This window comes from Anastrepha ludens, chromosome 3, assembly GCF_028408465.1.
Source record: "Anastrepha ludens isolate Willacy chromosome 3, idAnaLude1.1, whole genome shotgun sequence".
Classification (NCBI taxonomy): domain Eukaryota; kingdom Metazoa; phylum Arthropoda; class Insecta; order Diptera; family Tephritidae; genus Anastrepha; species Anastrepha ludens.
Window position 1 is genome coordinate 35,695,456 of NC_071499.1, and position 20,935 is coordinate 35,716,390.

The 20,935-nt window shown below is 41.3% G+C and overlaps 1 protein-coding gene across 1 annotated transcript in view; it reads right to left on the reverse strand.

Moving 5' to 3' along the window:
- Window positions 1–735: 735 nt before the first annotated feature.
- Window positions 736–20,935, reverse strand: part of LOC128857411 (protein snakeskin) — a 43,146-nt gene continuing 22,946 nt past the window's right edge. Inside the window, exons 2-3 of the mRNA XM_054093167.1 lie at window positions 3,590–3,707; window positions 736–1,948 (exon numbers count right to left, since the gene is read on the reverse strand). Coding sequence (XP_053949142.1) covers window positions 1,725–1,948; window positions 3,590–3,707 — 342 coding nt within the window. The 3' untranslated portion in view covers window positions 736–1,724. The remainder of the gene's footprint in view (window positions 1,949–3,589; window positions 3,708–20,935) is intronic.

Consider the following 20,935-nt stretch of genomic DNA (forward strand, 5'->3'; position numbering starts at 1 on the left):
ACCTCAACCCACGTCTAAAAGGTTCACTCTCTATACAAAATTGCCTCTATTTTCTGTAAACATTACATTGCATATATTTTTATATTTATTGTTAACGGTGGTTAAATTTCAAGGGCCGATGTTGAATGTGAACCACACCTACACGTCAACGACACCGTTAGACTTCTTTCGTTGCGGTTATTTGCAAGAAAAGGTGTACGTCGATGAGCCAGCAACAATTCGAGAGCTAAAGGATGAGATAATTCGGCACATTTACGGCATAGAACCTCAATTATGCCTCAGCGTCATCGAAAATTTGGACCATCGGATGGAGATGTGCCGCCGAGGCCGCGGCGGCCATTTGGCCGATATTTTGTTCCATACGTAATTCAGCTATACCAGTATTATCATAATAAAGAGAAATGATAATAATTTCTTAAAAAAATTGTATTTTATTCAAAATCAACACGGGCCCTTGCAACTTAACTACCCTTTATATGAATCATATTGAGCCCTCTATCGGCTTCGTGCACAATAGAATTCAAGGCAAACATATCTTGTGAAGTTGAAGTACTTGTTGACCCTTTAGAGAACGCAGCCTTCAGTTTTTTCTTGACTAAATTGTTTAACACGACTTCACAAACATGCGAATAATATGAAATAATTACTACTGGCTAATGAAAGTAGATATACGAGTATGTATGTATGTGTGTAGTCCCTGAACCATAAATTCATATATTCTATGCATAGATGAGGAATAAAACACAACAACAGCGTTGCTTTATTTATTCGATAACTGATTTAATTTTATTTATTTGTAGGTATACTGGATTATTACACTTTATAGTGAGCTTAAGGGCTAACTGTAATAATAGCAGAAATCTTTTGATTACTTTTTCGAAAGCTTGTAAGTAAAAATAAAAATATATAAATTCTCTACTGCTTGAGTATATTTCGTAAAAAATATCAATATTACATAAAATATGTGCTTTGTGCGAGAGTTTTTTATGAAAAGTCAAAATTTTCAAATTCGAGATTAAATATTTATTTATTCATGATTTTTGCTTTTACAAAAAGAGAATTTACTCTTCCACTCTTTCAAAATTTCGTGTTCCTCATTTTTCTTGTTTCGGTTAGCAAGTAGTTTTTTATGCGAAATATTTCTCATGCCCTTTTTTGCAGTTGTTTAAAAAGGTTTTCTTTTTTCTGGCTTTAAAAGTTTCGGTGGCTAGTCAAAATTGCTACTCACTAACATTAAGATCTCTCTCATCATCACTTTTGTAGTTTGTTAGCTCACTTCTTGCTGTTTTTCTCAATAAACTACCTCGTTTCTATTCCTCTCACGTGTAACGTATAACGGTGTATACCTATGCATTTATGTAAAGTCCAAATGTGTGTTTCTGTGTATTTATGCATATGAAAACTTTTAATTCTAACAAGAGACAAGCACAAAAGCGGTACGACTACAACAAATACAATATCTGTTACATTGAGAATTCTCGCAAAATACAACTTTTTAAAAATAACTACATATATTTTAATATTTGAGTGTATAAATGGGTGTGTGTGTGTGTTTATAAGAATTTATGCATTTTTATGTAATCTAACAATGTAAGTGTGCTTCTCTTCATTACATATACGAGTACATATGTATGCATTTATGTACATATACAAAAAGGCAACAACTAGTTAAAAGCATATGTGGTATTTGTTGTTTTTTTTTGTATTTATTTTTAGTGTCAAATTTACGTTCTGCATATGGAGAGTGTGTCCAGCAGGAAGACGGCGCCATTGATGATCATCAGCGAGCCCGTAGCGAGTGCATTACGTTTGCTGTCCTTGAACAGGAAATCGGATCTATCATGCCACTCGTCGATGATTAAGGCACCAGAGATGACGAAGAGAATGCACCCAATAATCGAGATGAGCGCGTTCAGACGCTTCTCCACAATCGAGTTGAGAATGTGGCCTGCAAACAATTAAAATGAGAAATGAAGTTGGTAGTTAGAAATAAAATTTTACAGAAAAATATGTGTCTCATTTTGCTTAACATAAATGCAGTTTAACTTATTTATTCAAAGACGAAGTTGAATATAATTTAATAAAGGGTCTTTCAAAAGACGGGCCCAGATGTGGCTTCAAAATAAAATGTGTATTATTATTATTATTTGTAGGGGATAAATACAATATTAACCAAAAAACAATAAAAAATAAACAGCGCACGCTAGATAACGTGAAGGCTCTAAAGCGCGAACACCCCAAACACCCCATGTAAGGAGTAAAATACAGGCTGAACGATATGAAGTGTTACCAACTAAAACAGCTCATGACATCAACGTCAAAATTGTTTTAATGACAGTTCAATATATTGTTTGTTTATAAGCCATCAAAAGCATTTGCGTCTCAGTTTTGTTGAATTTTCTGTGATGGAATTCAAACGTAATAGTGTGATTGCGTTATATTTGGCTGGAAAATTACAACCAGCCATTTTCGTGAGCTCAGTCACCTCGAAGTGAATAAAAGGTTTGTGTATCGCACTATAAAACGGTCCAATGATACTGGTAGGATTGCAAAACGCTGTGGAGGTGGACCAAAAAAAAACGCAACAACGCCAGAAATGGTTCGGAAAGAGACGGCTCGACTTGAACGAAATCCACGTCTAAGTGTAAGAAAAATGGCCAAAGAACTGAAAATATCGCAAGACAGCATTCGACGCATATTGAAAAATGAGCTCATGGGCAAGGCTTACAAGTTCCAAAAAGCACACGATCTTTCACCCCAGCAAAAAAAAAGTTCGGTGCGAAAGAGCAAAGGAGTTGATGCGCTTGCACGAACGTGGCGAATTTCCTAGCATTGTGTTTTCTGATGAAAAAAATTTCCCAATTGAGCAGTTCGTAAACACTCGAAACGATCGTGTTTACTTGACCGAACGCTCATACGAGAATTTGAGCCTACGTATGGCCACTCGAAGCAATTTCCCATCGCAAGTAATGGTTTGGGCCGCAGTGAGCGCTGATGGACGCTCTCCAATTGTTTTTATCGAGCCTGGTGTCAAAGTAAAGTCATGCGACCTATTATCGGGAAAATGTTTTAGAAGCTGCTTTAGAGCTGTGAACACGCAAACATTTCGGTCGTATGCCATGGACGTTCCAACAGGACTCGGCACCGTCTCATAAAGCTCGTGTGAACCAAGAATGGTTAAAAAATCTTGTTCCACACTTCATTTCGTCCACACAATGGTTTTCGAATTCGCCAGACGCAAATCCGATGGACTATTCCATCAGGTCAATTTTGGAGAGCAAGGTGAGGACTAAAAAATATACCAGTATGGATGCGCTGAAAAAAGCGAGTATTCGAGAATGGGCCAAAATACCTCAAAATCACATTCGTGCAGCTTGGAACTCATTTTTGACCGTTTGAAGGCTATAGTCAAGACAAAAGGTGGTCACATCGAGCTAAAATGAATATATGTGTGTTAAAATTGTATTCATTTTTGAACAATTTTGTCTTTGAAATCAATAAAAACTAATTTCACACAAAAAAGTTAGGGTGTTTTGTTGTTATGAAACTATGAAACAAAAAACAAAAAATACATAGTAAATTTACTCACCAATCAACAGGATACCGCAAATGATAGTAAAACCTCCCAGCGTACCGCAAACAATCAGCGGTTGGGATGAGATTGCCGTAGAGGTCTGCCAAAGCACAATGCAGGCGATCGAGATGCCCTAAAAACACAAAGCGATAAACAAAATTTTATTAATATTTAATTTCTTATTATGTAAAGCGTGAATGAGATGAGTGTATATTTTTAAATATAAATAACAAATACAATCATACTTTATAAGCCCTTATCATAACTGTGGCACATTTTCCTCGCTTACTTATAGTCCACATGAATGCAAGCAAGAGTTACACGCATTAATTAATGCATTTTTAAATTACATACACACACACATACCTACGTATATATGTATGTATATGGCACCACTTTATCTGCGTATAAATACTACTGAGTCAGGAATACGAATATAAAAACATTCATCATCATTAATGCGCCAGCAACCTTTACGGCATCGCCATCTTTTCGGCGGTGCGAACACTAACTGCTCCAATGATCAATAACAATGAAATCAGAGACTATGAATAAAATAAGGTCGACAAGCTTATCGGTTAACGCGCCGAGTAGACAATCCAAGAGGAGAGGATGTAGGAGGAGGTAGGAAGGCGAAAGGTGTGATTGTAAGCAAAACAAATATGCACTGTGTGAGAAACGGGGATGTGAAAAATGAGGGAGAAGAAAAATATCATATCGTTCGTTTGCTGAAAGAGTGCCATAGTCCATCCGAAAGCATGCAGAATTGCCAAACATAAACAAAATCATAGCTGGATTCGTTCACAATATTCCATTAGCTGAAAATGAGAGCAATGAGAGTTAGGGAGCAATGAGAGTTAAGTGAAAAACTCTTAAACAGACTTTCTCAATATTTTCCTATTTTTATCAACAGCATCAAAAGAACAAGATTTTCGCAGATACCTACTTGTAAATTGCTGCAGCTCACGTAAATCTTAAGATTTTTCCGAAATATTTTCACGGAAGTCTTAAAATATAATAAATTTTATAATTTCCATGGGAACACAGTACATATTTTTTGTTTGTATCGGGAGTGATGCGGCCGTCGTAGCCAAATGGGTTGGTGCGTGACTACCATTCGGAATCATAGAGAGAACGTAGGTTTGAATCTCGGTGAAACACCAAATTAAGAAAAACATTTTTCTAATAGCGGTCGCTCCTCGACAGGCAATGGCAAACCTCCAAGTGTATTTCTGCCATGAAAAATCTCCTCATAAAAATCATTTGCCGTTCGGAGTCGGCTTAAAACTGTAGGTTCCCCCATTCGTGAACGCACGTCACCAATAGAAGGAAGAGCCAAACACCTAACAGAAGTGAACGCGTCAATTTTTTATATTTTAAAGCTTTCAAACTCAAACTCTCTTCGAAAAATATTATTTTCTTCTAACTAATTAACTTGATTTAAGTTCAGAACTTTGAGATCCCATCGATCTTAGCCGTACATTTTACATATTAGCCTCATGAGATTTTATATCGAGATCCCAAATTACTTGCCTTCAAAGGTTAAATTGATTCAGGAATTGAAGAAAACTCAGCATTAAGAATTTTTTTCTCTTCACTCAACCATGAGCATAATAGAAATAATTTGGTTTTTTTCAAGCCAAACTTTATTTATGGCGCTTACAGTGGATCTTGCGGTAAACGAGGAGGGCAAGACAAAGTACCTTGAGTCAACAACCAAAAAGTCTATGCGTATTAGTCAACAGGTTGTGATTGGCAACTAAGAGCTCGGCGTAGTCAAGAACTTTGTTTGTCTAGAATCCAGCGTTAACACCAACAACAATGTCAGCTAAGAGATCCAGCGAAGAATAACTTTTGCCAACTGGTGCTAGTTTGGGGTGGCGTTGGGCTTGAAAAGCAGAGGCCGCATTTGATGCACGAAAAAAAGCTCTCTCAATCACTCATCTTCCCGGTTTTACTGTATGGCGCTGGGTCCTGGACATTGACAAACACTGATGGGCGGTTATAAGGAGCTTTCTAGAGAAATTGTTCTTCGCAAGATCTATTGTCCGATTTGCGTGAGAAGCAGCGAAGATTTCGCCCATTTTTTGTTCCTGTTTTTAAGCATTGAGATTTTTTTCTTTTGCTCTGTCATTGTATTGTTCGCGTAACATTTTTAGAAAAAATTTAAAGTTTTTCAAATTTAATCGATTAAATTAGTGCAGGTAAAACAAATTATGCACGTCTAATTGTGTAACCTTACAGTAAGCAAATAGATTGCATTCATTTAAATTTATTGTTTTTGTTGTTAATTAACATATAAAATATTAGGCAAATTTTCGCTTTTAAATTAATTTTTATTCCCTATTTAACTCGATTAATGAGTTAATCTTTTCATTAAATTAACCCAAATTTTCCTTTTTGTTTACAAAAATCGAATATTCTGGCAATTCCCCTCACTGTTTACACAAATTTGTTCTGCGATCTGCTGCTAATGTTATATTCAATCATTATGGACTAATACAAATGTGTGCAGTTACACATTTACAGAATTTGAGAGACCGATGCCGCGCAAAACCGAAAGCAAGCAGAAATGTACAAGCAATGCAATGTAAGCTTAACATAGAGCAATTTTAACATGCGATATCTATGTCCAATTACAGATGTTCATATTATGTAGCAGATCCGCCGCCGCTATTGTGTAAAATTTCATTTTGCTTATACTCACTTGTAGAATGACTCACACCCCTACTTAGGCGCTTCATTACCGACATACATTATCGCCATAACAAAATTCAAATAGAAGAAAAAGAAAATATTGCTCCAAAATGACTAACATAAACAAAATAAATAAATATTATTCTCCAGACGTGATTTGCATTCCGTAATCCATACAAATAAAATAACATAGAATTTATATCAAAATTCAGTACAAGTACTCGTGTGCAAAAATTATAATAATTACTATCCGAGCACTCTGTGGACTTTCAAAAAAGCACGTAATTCAAGCCAAACATTTTTTTATTTTTCCTCGCCGGCATCTCAATTACGCATATTTATTTTGAACTTGAGAATCGGCTGTTGCAGTGTTAGTTGAATATAGGTATGGACGTACGGGCAAACATGCATATATATATATATGTACATACTAGTACATAGTTATTATCGAAATTCAAGTGTAAATTTATTTATTCAAGTTCATATGCAAATACTAAAATGAGCAGCGAAATAACTCTATGTCGTACAGTGGGTGCAGCGTATGCCGTTTTATATTGTTTCTATGGCTTCCCAAGCGAAGCAGTAATTCAAATCATTTGATATTTTTTAAGTAGAAAACATATTGGGTTGGGGAAAAAGAAATGTCGTATATGTAATCGAAATTTGACGCTTTATTTAACGTACTTAGAATTATCCGATTCAAGTCAAATATGCCCCGTTTTGTTCGCAAACTTGTTGCCATTTAGAAAGCAACTTCATTATATCCCCTTTATAAAACCCCCCCAGCCCCACCTCCTTATTTGCAAAAAACTCAGGCAACCAGTTTTCGCAAGTCTCTTTTGAGGCCAACTTGGTATCGCCAAGGGCGTTTTGCATGGACCGGAAGTGATGATAGTCACTTGGTGCCAGGTCCGGACTAAATGGTAGGTGTGGTAGGACATGGTTGGAGGATGGTTCCATGTGTAGAAGTCCACGCAAGTGGGGAAAGTTACTGATCGCCATTCACTTGGGAGTGGCCAGGACGATTCTTCTACAGCAGCTCACAACGTCCGGGATTAGCCCACGTATCCTCTGGTTAGCTTCCGAACACCCGTTCGGGAGTGAGCTAACGTGAGAAGGCGAAGCATCCCAGCATAGCTGGTTGTGCGCTGGGTTTGGGACCCGCCACTTAAAAAGCCCCCCCAATGAAAACAGCAACAAAGCCTCGGATGAGAACTTCCAACACTGATGACGACCCCTGCAAACGAAATAAGGAATACGATTTGAGGGCATGCACCTGGAATGTCCGGTCCCTTAATGGGGAAGGTGCCTCTGCCCGGCTGGTTGATGTCCTCGTGAGAGTAAAGGCTGACATCACTGCCATCCAAGAGATGCGATGGACGGGGCAAGGTAAGAAAAACCTAGGACCTTGCGACGTCTACTACAGCTGCCATGTAAAGGAGCGCAAATTCGGTGTCGGATTTGTTGTGGGAGAGAGACTTCGTCGCCAAGTACTGTCGTTCACTCCGGTGGACGAGCGTCTCGCAATAATCCGCATCAAAGCGCGATTTTTTAACATCTCGCTAATTTGCGCCCACGCCCCGACGGAAGAGAAGGACGATGCGACCAAGGATTCTTTCTATGAGCGCTTGGAACGTTCCTATGAGCGCTGCCCCCGCCACGACATAAAAATCGTGACTGGCGACTTCAACGCCAGGGTGGGCAAGGAGGGAATTTTTGGTCCCACAGTCGGAAAATTCAGCCTGCACAACGAAACAACCGGCAACGGACAGAGGCTGATCGACTTCGCCGGGGCCCGAAACATGGTAGTCTGCAGCACCAGATTCCAGCATAAAAAGATACACCAAGCTACCTGGCTGTCCCCTGATCGAAAAGCGAGAAACCAGATCGATCATGTTGTGATAGATGGAAGACACGCTTCTAGTGTATTAGATGTACGTACGATCCGAGGACCCAATATCGACTCGAATCATTACCTTGTTGCAGCCAAACTACGCACACGCCTCTGTGCAGCAAAAAACGTACATGTACCTACGCAAAGAATGTTCGACATCGAAAAGCTGCAATCACAACAGACAGCCAGAATGTTCGCCACTCGACTCTCACTCCTGCTCTCGGAGAGCACTGCCCAACACACCGGCATGCGCGAGCAATGGAGCAACATTTCTCGTTCCCTACGTCCCGCCGCCGAAGAAGAAATCGGATTCCGGCAAGCCCGAAAAAACAATTGGTACGACGAGGAATGTCATGCTGCCGCAGAAAGAAAAGATGCCGCCTATAGAGCCACGCTGCGATCGGGCGCAACGCGAGCCATGTGGGATCGCTACAGAGAGCTGAAAAAGGAAGAGAGACGTATTATCCGACAGAAGAAACGTGAGGCCGAAATACGTGAGTGCGAGGAGCTTGAGATGCTGGCCAATAGGAACAACGCCCGAAAATTCTACCAGAAAGTTCGGCGGCTTACAGAAGGTTTTAAGCCCGGGGCGTTTTACTGTAAGAACAAAGACGGTGATCTGGTGACTGACGTACAGAGCAATCTTAAATTATGGAGGGAACACTTCTCGAACCTGTTAAACAGTGACAGCTGTGCATGTCATAGAGAAAGTGAAGATCCCGATACCCCAATCGTTGACGACGGGATTATCGTTCCGTTACCCGACCATGACGAGGTGAGAATAGCAATATCACGGCTAAAGAACAACAAAGCCGCGAGCGCCGACGGACTGCCGGCTGAGCTATTCAAACATGGCGGCGAGGAGCTGGTAAGGTGCATGCATCAGCTCCTATGCAAAATATGGTCGGATGAAAGCATGCCTGCCGATTGGAATTTAAGTGTGCTCTGCCCAATCCATAAGAAGGGCGATCCTGCAATTTGTGCCAATTACCGCGGGATTAGTCTTCTAAATATCGCCTATAAGGTTCTAGCGAGCGTATTGTGTGAAAGGCTGAAGCCCACCGTCAACCAACTGATTGGACCTTATCAGTGTGGCTTCAGACCTGGAAAGTCTACCATCGACCAAATATGCACAATACGCCAAATCTTGGAAAAGACCCATGAAAGGAGAATCGACACACACCATCTTTTCGTCGACTTCAAAGCTGCATTCGACAGTACGGAAAGGAGTTACCAGTATGCCGCTATGTCTGAATTTGGTATCCCCGCAAAACTAATACGGCTATGTAAGATGACGTTGCTCAACACCAGCAGCGCCGTCAGAATTGGGAAGGACCTCTCCGAGCCGTTTGATACCAAACGAGGTTTCAGACAGGGTGACTCGCTGTCGTGTGACTTCTTTAACCTGATGTTGGAGAGCATCGTACGAGCCGCAGAACTTAATCGCTCAGGCACAATATTTTATAAGAGCGTACAATTGTTGGCGTATGCCGATGATATTGATATCATCGGCCTTAACAACCGCGCTGTTAGTTCTGCCTTCTCCAAACTGGATAAAGAGTCAAAGCGAATGGGTCTGGTGGTGAACGAGGACAAAACGAAGTACCTCCTGTCTTCAAACAAACAGTCGGCGCACTCGCGTATCGGCACCCACGTCACTGTTGACAGTTATAATTTTGAGGTTGTAAAAGACTTCGTCTATTTAGGAACCAGCATTAACACCGATAACAATGTCAGCCTTGAAATCCAACGTAGAATCTCTCTTGCCAACAAGTGCTACTTTGGACTAAGTAGGCAATTGAGTAGTAAAGTCCTCTCTCGACGAACAAAACTAACACTCTACAAGACTCTCATCATGCCCGTCCTAACGTATGGCGCAGAAGCGTGGACGATGACAACATCCGATGAAGCGACGCTTGGAGTGTTCGAGAGAAAGATTCTGCGTAAGATTTTTGGACCTTTGCACGTTGGCAACGGCGAATATCGCAGGCGATGGAACGATGAGCTGTATGAGCTTTACGGCGACATAGACATAGCGCAGCGAATAAAGATCCAGCGGCTTCGTTGGCTGGGTCATGTCGTCCGAATGGATACAAACGCTCCGGCTTTGAAAGTATTCGATGCGGTACCAGCTGGTGGTAGCAAAGGAAGAGGAAGGCCTCCTCTGCGTTGGAAAGATCAAGTGGAGAAGGACTTGGCTTCACTTGGTGTGTCCAACTGGCGCCGGTTAGCACGAGAAAGAAACGACTGGCGCGCTTTGTTAAGCTCGGCCAAAATCGCGTAAGCGGTTATCGCGCCAATTAAGAAGAAGAAGATAGGACATGGCGGGTCATCAAAGATGTGTGAGGTCGAGCGTTGTCCTGGTGAAACACGACACCATTCCTATTGACTAATTATGGCCGCTTCTGGGCAATCGCCTGCTTCAAACGGTCAAGTTGCTCACAGTAGAGGACCGAATTAAGGGTCTGGCCATAGCTGAGCAGCTCATAGTGGATAATTCCCTTCCAATTGGCGATGGTTTGGGCCGGCTCGCCGCTTTTTCGCTTGGCGTTGTCGTACGTGATCCACTTTTCATCGCAAGTCACCATCCGCTTCAAAAATAGGTCAAGTTCGTTCCGTTTTAGCAGAGAGTCGCAAGCGTTGATTCGGTCCAAGAGATTTTTTTGCTTCAACACGTGTGGCACCCAAACACCCAGCTTTTTTTGGAATCCAATCTTCTGCAAATGGCTCCAAAGGGTTTTGTGGTCTACACCTAGTTCCTGACTAATCGAGCGAATGCTCACATCCCGGTCTGTTTGGATGATTTCAACGATTTTATCAGTCTCTACGACGATTGGCCTAACAGTACGGGGTGCATCTTCGACATCTACTACACCGGAACGAAATCGATCAAACCAACGCTGTGCTGTGCGAATCGTTACAGTATCAGGCCCATAAACTTCACACATTTTTGCCGCCACCTTCGTTGCATTTTTACTTCTAAGGTAGTAAAAACGTAAAATATGACGAATTTCTTGCTTGGTGGACTCTATCTTTGACGTGTACGATCACGACACTGTCAAAAAGACACTTGTAGTACAGATTGTCGTCTTCAAATCGCCGTTTAGTGTGATCCGAAGCAATAAGTCTTTAAATAGGCATGAAATATTCAGAAAATGACGCAAAATTGCAACTACAGAGCCACTCAGTGTTGTATCTTCATGTTATGCAGAGCATGAATATCTTTTGGGAGACTTTGAAAACTGGATGAAAAGAGGATGAATGGACATGATAAGATATTTGCGCAGATAGGGCCACTGTTCATAAGAGTCTAAACCATAATTCGACAGAACCATTGGAGTCATACTGAGATAGGGAATTTGAGAATCACTACTTTTTCAATGACGGCTGCAAGACAGAACGTAGAGTTTGGGCAAGTAATTTCCTCGACCACCTAGGAGTAAAAATATGTCTGATTTTGATCCGAAGGCTGCCGCTTTCTGGAGCTTAGCAAGCCACCATACCTTCAAGCAGATCGCGTAACACTTTTTTCAAACAAACGCGCCCTTCATAACTGAAACAAGAGTCTTTATGAAATATAAAGGGTTTTCCAATAACAGGTGTTATTGGTGAGTGGTTGCGCTATCGAGAGATAATTAACGATTTTTTTTATGGCCGGAATTGGTTGGTATTGATCTGGACAACGTTTATTTTCAACAGGACGGCGCTACGTGCCACACAAGCAACGAAACCATTGATCTTTTACGGGAATAACACCTCTTATTGGAAAACCCTTTATTATCTGCCTTCTTCTTCCATCCCCCTTTAATAGCTTTATTAATTTTTTTTTTAATTTCGTTCGGTTTCTTATACTCTACCAAAAGCAAAGCTGCTGCACGTCTCATTTCTCTGCTCAATCAATACTTAATACTCATTTCTTATTCTAATTTTCTACTTAGCGGACTTTTCATTCACTTAAGTATTTCTGGCTCACGACAATTCAACGTGCGTTCGGTGCGTAACACTTTGGGCATTAAAAAATGCCCGTTCAACTATTCCTCTATATTCGCACACACACCAACGAAAGTATTTAGTGTTGCGATTGCCTTTAATATGGCATTGTTTTGTTGTTATCTAATTAGAGTTACAGCGTTTCCAATAGTATTGCATCATTGCCATTGCAGGCGATTGAATTTCATGCCAGTGCGCCCGTTTCTGACTGTGGCAGCAATCAATCAAAATGCAAATTAGTGATTCATTCAAGCGTGAAATTCCTGCATGGCTAACATTTCCATTTTTTAAACTGTTTTCGCAGTTATAAAGACATACCCATTAATTGCAATCTAAATTAAAAATTTTTATACAAATTAGATAAATTTTGCTGATTGGGCAAATTATTTGTTGGCGAACGTTTTAATTTAATTTTTCGCGACAAATTGGTTGAGAGCTGCTCTATGGGGGTAGGAAGCGAATATATTATAATATTACAGAAAAAAAATCAGCAGATGTATTTTTGCTATGAATATGCACGCACTTACGGCTGAGTCCTTTGTCACTGCTCTAAATAGGCTAGGGGTAGAAAGAGCTATCTACCTCTGGATCTCGTCCCTGCTTGGTGGTAGGGAAATAAATGCTGTGGCAGGAGGGGCTAGAATGACTAGGTTCGTACATAGGTGTACACCGCAGGGCGGCGTCCTCTCGCCTTTGCTTTGGCTAGCAGCTATGGATGAAGCTTTAACTCGCTTAAACAGGAGTGGGGTAAAGGTGGTAGCATATGCCGATGACTTGGTCCTAATGGTCTCAGGACCCTTCCCATCAGTAATGGCTGAAATTTTGGAAGGTGCACTGGCCACACTCCGTAGATGGGCTGCTAGTTCACCAGAAAATACAAGCCTCCGCCTTTTAAGCTTCCAAGACTAAACAACCAGTGTCTTACTCTCTCATCAGAAGTCAAGTATCTTGGTATAATACTTGACTCCAAGTTCCACTGGCAGCTGCACATAGAAAATCGAGTTAAGAATGCCAATATTCCCTTCCACGCCTGTAAATCTATGTTCTGAGTCCTTCCTATATCGTATTGCGGCCAAAGAGTTTTCGAAATAGTACAAGAAGAAATGGAGCTCCATCCTTTCCGCGCTTTCCTGAGAAATAATTTGTGCAGTTCCCCTTTAACAAATGTCAGGGGGATGCTAATGACCGGGTAGGTGGTCTCTGAGGCCAATTCAGTTCCCTTCCTGGGAAGCTTATCAGCAATTTCATTGCCCTCTATGTTCCTATGTCCTGGAGCCCTGATCAGAGAAATGTTACCTGCACACCCAAGAGATAACTGTCGGGGGTACGTAGATTAAATCATCTCACCACCTATATAGACATTTTGACTCTGTATTCGTCTTAGAGGCATTTTAGGTTATGGTTAGGTAGTAATGGTTGCCCAGAGAGTGGGCCCACTTGGACGAAAAAGTTTGATCCATCCTTTGTGATACCATTGCAAGAGGGGGAAAAGAGGTGAAGGAAAAGGACAAAAGGGAAAGGGGTGGGGAGGGTTGTGGATTATGAACGGTGACTGGTCCGCGGTTGTGTTAACCTCTTTATGCTGCTAATGAAGTTCATCAGATTTTTGTTATCAAAACCTGCTGTATCAGCAGGCGCAGAAAAGAAATGAGAACCAAGATGCTTGAATCTTAGTCCCGAGAGAGCTGGGTAGCTGAGGAGCACGTGCTGAGATTCCATCTCATCCTCCATACAGCTGACGCAAAAAGGACTCGAAGTGATTCCGAGTCTTACGGCATGTGTACCCCGCAGGCAGTGCCCCGTGAGGATGTGCACGAAATTTGAGAGATGTATTTTTGTCATCGTCAGAATATGCCTCGAACGCCTCCTATCCAAACGTGGTCAGACGGACTTCGCGACCTCACACAGGTCCCTTGTCTGGCCAGCTCGTCGGCTTCGCAGTTTCCAGCAATGTCACTGTGACCGGGCACCCAAATTAATATATCTTTATATCAAAGAATTCTGATGCAATCGAGAGAGAGACCAGGCATTCCCTGATCAGCTTCGAATACACCATAATAGAGCCTAGGGCCCTAATTGCCGTTTGGCTATCGGAGTAAGTAAATAGCCAGTCAGCTGCTTGGAACACACTGCAGTGATCCGGTAGCCTGAATTTGGGTTTGATGGGAAGCTCTTTGCAGAAAACTCTTCCTTCAACGTCTAAGAAGCAATTTGGCTTGGATATTTGCTGCAGCCCTTTGTTATATTTAACGACTTTCTTCTTTCGACTTTGGACGTGAATTTAAGATATTTCTATTATAGCTAAAAACTTGAGCTTTTCGGATACAACCTTTTAAAAAGAATCCTCGATCAGGCTGAAAAAAAGCTCAGACTCGGGTGCTCAACCGAAGATTTCGAAAAAGGTGTCAAACGGAGGGTTCATTTTTAATAGTCTCTGTTGCGCAAATTCTTGTTTCTTCTTTTTTGTTTTGATTTTTAAGGATACCACAAAGAATGGCTCTATTACTTAACTGCTTCTTTGTGGTGGAGTCATTTAAACGAGGCTTAACGTAGTACTAGTTCAGAATTGTCCAAGAAGGGATTCAAAATGTACTAGACCTCAACTGTCTAAATTAATACTAGTTACAAACTATGGAGAAAAGTATAAAGTAAAAGATACTTCCAAGTACATCACCGGTAAACTTCCACAGTTGCTATATTGGAAAACAATAGCACCACAAACTCGTCAGAGGTCTGAATCCACTAAAAGCGAACCAGTCCCGTAGAATGTAGTAGCTGCTCCTGCAGGGTGTGCACTTGCGCATGTCAATACCTACTAATGGATAAGGTAAATTTTGCTGTAATGTCCACCGTCAGCCAATTGTTGACACCACACAATTTTCTTTATACATTAGTACAGTTTATCATGCGCTCAATAAATATTGATACACATAAATTGACATAAAATTGGTGGAGAAATAAACAAAAGAGATGTTGAAAATGTAAACGACACACAAATATTAATACAGCGATACACTTTACTTTGCATACATACACACACACATATATATATATATGTTCATATATTTGTATATAATTTTTTTTACATTACGATTTGACCCCTTCACTTAACTTCTGAATAATGGCATAAGGGCGTGGCGTCACTGCTTTGCTGACAATTTCTTGTATGACATTTGCTGTCGTAAATCAATTAAATTAAGTTGCGATTAAGTAAAGTTTATGGGCTATTATGAAAAGTTCGCCAACTAAGTAACTGCTGTGGGATTAACTTTTTTCTTTCATTTCTATGCCCTTTTCGCAAAGAATAGCTGCAGGAAATTTGAATAAAAAAACGAAGCCATGTAACAAATTAGTTGTATTGAATATCAAAATGTCTATTAAATCAGTGATGGAAGAGGTGGAAAAATTTCATGGAAACACATTTTTTACCATCTTTTATTAAACAATCAGAACCTTGTAAAAGTTCCTACGCCGGTCTAGGCAAAGAACAGCCTGCTGATACTGGATTTGTGATGCTCTGCTGCCATCCATACGAATTTGAAACCCTTCAAGATCAAGTTCCCTAACACTTGTGCTTCTGTGATAGACACTTGGTACATCAAGGTCTGATAACTTCAATATAACTGTTGCTGTCGCCCTGTGTAGAAATCTAGCTGAGCCACTTGCAAGGCAGTAGTCATAGAGCGAAAGCTCTTACCGATACCGATTAACGGTCTTAATTTGCGATTCCCACAACGTTTATACTCAAAATTAGAAAGGACTTATCCGTGATTTTTTCGTTGTGATTTTCTGTCGATCCACTTCGTGAATCCGACGTTTGAAAAGATTGGTTGAGCTGCAGAACTGAATTGATCAGTAACCATCATTGATGGATAGACAAAGATTTATTTGAGGTTTGCTCTTCGACTCCAAGGTCTTTTGCGCCCACCATCATTGATAACGACGTGTAGTTACTGGCGTATACTGAAAATATTAATATATCCGTCTCAACAAGCGAGCGGTTAACACCGATAATAACCTCGACCTGCAATGCGGACCTCTCTTATAGCAACGATGGAGGTAATGCTTGGGCTTCGTATAGTTATTCCGCAATCAGCCAGGCGTACCCTGTTGAATATTAACAGGGAAGGCTTCCGAGAGGCAAAGTGATGTTATCTAAAAACAAGGAATCGCTAAGGATGCAGCTTTCACTTACTCAGCTACCCAGAGATGATATCACTAAGTCATCAAAATAAGTTCAGAATTGAACTGGACGATAAGTTAAACTGGAGTAGAGCTGCATTTGGCATACAGATGGCTAGAAGACCCCAGAAGACATCTGCGCTGGAATATATGGCTCCATAACGAAGCATTCTGTGCCGATGGGTAGGTTTCCAAGCATCTTCCAAGAGGAGATGTATGTCTATGTGCGGATATAAATTAGGCTAGAATATCAGTAATGAGTGAACCGCCATTCTGAAAGACATTCAAGTGTTGAGTGCACTGCCATCCTGTGAGGTTAAATCCTTACAGATCCTTGAGTGTACCGACAAACTGAATTTGTTAGAGAGGCTATTGATAGGATCTGAGCACATCCTTGCTCTTGAACAACACACCATCAATGAGAAGCTTAAGAGTGAAGAGCTAAGCCTAAGGGAGCGAGCCACCAAAATATCGGGCTACGCTTGGTAAAATCCTTATTTCACGGGTACAACCAAAAGAGGTTTAAAGTAAATATAATCCTTCCCAAGGATAAACTGAGATTCAGTTGCACGCGCATTCCCACAAGCCACTGCAGGCTTCGTAGTCATCTACACATGATCGGGATATGTTCTACTAAGTCTTGTCGTTTCTGCGACCAATCTCAGGGGACTCCATTGCATATACACCTTGAATGTAGCGCCTTAGCGCGGAGAAGGTTGAGACATCTTGGCCAACTGCAGCCAGAAGAAAGCCAGATACGTTCAATGCAACCCAGCTCTGTCTTGAGTTTAATAAGGGACTTGGTCTGGATGAGGTGAGGTTATAAGTAAAGGGCACAAAAGACCATTAGGTCGAAGTGTAAGCCTCGTAAAAATCTATCTATCTATAACCTCAGCCTGGAAGTTCAATGGATTACGTCAAGAAGTTTTATTTAAACCAAGAAGTTCTATTTAAACCAAGTCAGTAATTGAGCAGAAAAGTCGCTCTCACTGCGAATTGAAATCACACCTTGCAGGTCTCTCAAATTTTCGGGACTCCCCTTCGCGTACCCAATTTGCGTCAGTTAGTATGGGAAAGAAGAAACGAATGGTACGCTTTGTTGAACTCGGTGAAAATTGCTTAAGAAAGTATGCGTGATTTCAAGAAATACTATGATTATTTTGACAATTTAATCAACGATGGCGCGCGGAAAGAAATGCTCTGAGGGAATAGATTGGCGACATCGCACCGAGCAACATAATCAGCAAAATGCTCAAACGCGAAGGCAGCTGGGACGCGGTAAAAAAATACATCGAGATCGTGCTACGAAAAAAAGGATTGACTTCCGACGCCATTTAAAAAAATTATAAACCTTCCAATAAAGTGATTGAAATTTGAAAAGGTCGAGCCCAGGAGCACCAGGAGAGTTGGAGCACTCAGGCTAAAAAGCCCATTGTATTTAGACCTCTGGGAAGAGGGTAGATAGTCAAGGAAGAAAGGAGAGAAGTATCAGAGAAAGAGATAGGAAAGAATAGAGACAGAGATAAAGGTAGATAGTCCTGTGAGAATTTTCGGGATTCTTTGACCAATCTGTAAACATCCTCCAGTTTTAGAGAACGAATATTACTCATTCTCATGACATCGGAGCCCAAAACTCGTAGCCGTGCTCTAGCAAAGGCAGGACACTCACAGAGAAAGTGCTCAGTGCTTTCCGTCTCCTCCAAGCACGACAGACACATTGGGTCCTCAATGTTTCCAATGGTGGTCATATGCTGACTTCATGGGTTGTGCCCTGTAATGATATCGACCATCAACCGAATGTCTTTCCTTCTAAGTTTACGTAGAAAGTTTGACATTTTTCTGTTCGCACTTGTCACAAAACACTTTGCAGCTCTGTAGCGTTCTAGATCGGACCATCGCTCCTTACGCAGATTGCCTACATAATCGCTGAACCAATTCATGATTCCTGCGAAACTGATTCCGATTTCTAGGCCTTGTGGAGGAACCGCTGATATATGGTTGGCCACTTCATGGGCAATTTCGTTTCTTTGAACATCGGAGTGTCCTGGAACCCATATAAGTACAAGCCTGTTTGTCTTGCGACAGAATTAAGCTTCTTCTTACATTCCTGAACAATCTTTGAGGTTTGCTTCGCGTTCTCCAGGGCCTTCAGTGCAGCCTGACTGTCACAGAAAACTCCAATCTGTTTCCCGCTCCATCTCCTCTCGATTATCCATTCGGCTACTTTCAGGATGGCAAAAACTTCCGCTTGGAAAACAGTTGCCATTTTCCCCATAGCATAGCTAAATTACTTTTGCGCCACCTGGGACCTTGCCAACAATTCTCCCAGCAGTCCAACATAAGCTCTATTTTCTTAATTGACTAACCATTTAACTGAATCTATTTTATTTCCATATCCCCAGTTTTCGATAAGCAATCGAATGCAATTCACTGCTAATAACATAAGACAATAACTTCGTTATATTTGCATAAACATTTAAATTAAATTCCGCGAACGATAGCAATCGCTGACAACACAAGTGTTTTTCAAAGTCAGTATAAATAAATTTAAATAAAAGAGTATTAAACGTATTGCAACTAAAAAGCAAAATTAAAATAAATAAAATAAACTACACGCAGACACATTTAAATAAAAACAAATAAAGAGCTTGCGATGATTAATTGTTGGCGTTTACGAGATACGCACTATCACAATTAATTGCGAAACTGTTATCGTGAATTAGAAATTAAATCAGAGATAGGCAATCGAGCCCTACATATTTCAGATATTTCCACTTAAAATTTTAAATGACAAGAATAGCTTTTAAGTCAGCTGTGCCAAAATTTGTTAACAGTAATTAATGAAGGGTTTATGGCTGTCACATAATTAAATGACTACTGACTGTTAGTGACGACTATTGCTGCTGTTGGTAAGGCCTCTTTGAATGTAGGTGAGTATATCTATTCCTATCAAAGAATGCCACAAAGCAATAAGTTAAAATGTTTAGCATAATTAAAAGGGAATATAAATAAATTTCGGTAAGAGCAAAGGTTCGATAAAAAAACCTTATGCCTTATGCTTCAACTCGTTCGACTAATTATATTTATAATCTGTATTTACTAATGTGGCGGGTTACTCTGTACAACTTGAAGCAGAGATATTTGAACGTAGTTGTTAGATGGGCAACGGATTGCGGCCTGTTGGTGAATCCTCTTAAGACGGAGATCGTCCTATTTACGAGGAAATATAAAATACCCCGAGCTCAACTTCCCTCACTAAGGGGCGCTTCTCTGATGCTTTCTGACAAGGTAAAGTACCGAGGTATTATCCTTGACAGCAAGCTTACATAGAAGCCCAATATTGAGAAAAGAGTGAGGAAGGCAACACTCGCCTTGTATGGGTGCAGGGGCGCAATTGGCAAAAGATGGGCCTAGAGTTGTTTTCTGGCTATATAATACTATTGTAAAGCCTATCTTGTTATATGGAGTCATAGTCTAGTGGAACTCACTAGAAAAGACGACATTGGTGAAGAAGCTGGAGAGAGTTCAGAGGTCGGTACTCATTGGAATCAGTGGGGCGCTTCGAACGACTCCGACTCTGGCGCTCAACGCAATGTTAAATGTGGTACCCGTAGACATCGCAGGCAGAATTGCTGCTACACGTACCGCAATCAGACTGAGAGGCTCCAGCTATAAGCTCAGCCTCACTTATGGGCACTCAAGCATCCTTAGAAACTTCGAGTTAAACGGATCAATGTATACCCCCTTTTGTCAACGGATCAATGTATACCCTCGTTTAGTCCAACCGGAACCTGCTCCACTCATATTCCGTCAAGGGAAGAGTGGCCGGAGGGCTACACCGGGCAGGGCCTGTTGAACTTGTTCACGGATGGATCGAAGTTGGAAGGAAAGGTTGGCGGAGGAGTCTTTTGTGAGGAGCTCCCCATCAGACACAAATTCGGGTTACCGGACCACTGCAGTCTGTTCCAGGCAGAGGTAGCCGCAATCAAGGAGGTAGCTGATTGGCTGCTCACATGCGTACTAACAGTCAAGAAAGTAAATATTTACTCCGACAGCCAAGCGGCAATAAGGGCCCTCGGGTCTATGACGGTGCATTCGGAACTGGTCAAGGAATGCTTGACCTCGCTATCGACTGTGTCCGAATTTTTTGACATCAGCCTCATCTGGGTTCCTGGTCACAGCGACATTGCGGGAGACTGTGAGGCGGATGAGCTGGCCAGACAAGGGATATGTGAGGTGATTTCACCGCGAAGGGAGAGAATTGGGATCCCCCTGACTACCTGTGGTCTGCTCCTGGAAAGATGGGCATCGCGCCAATTCAGCGAGCGCTGGCAAGTACACAAACGTGTAAGGTCGCGAAATCTTTTTGGCCGGAGGCGCTCGGGCGAGCTTCTGAGGTTGACAATATATGAGTTCTTTAATCGCGTGGGTTTTCTCACAGAACACCATGCGCAAGGAATGCATGCTGTGAGACTTGGAATCACCTCGAGTCCTTTTTGCGCTGGATGTATGGAGGATGAAGTGGAATCATCTCAGCACCTTCTCCTTAGTTGCCCTGCTCTGGGGGGTTAAGATCCAGGCATCTTGGCTCTTACTTC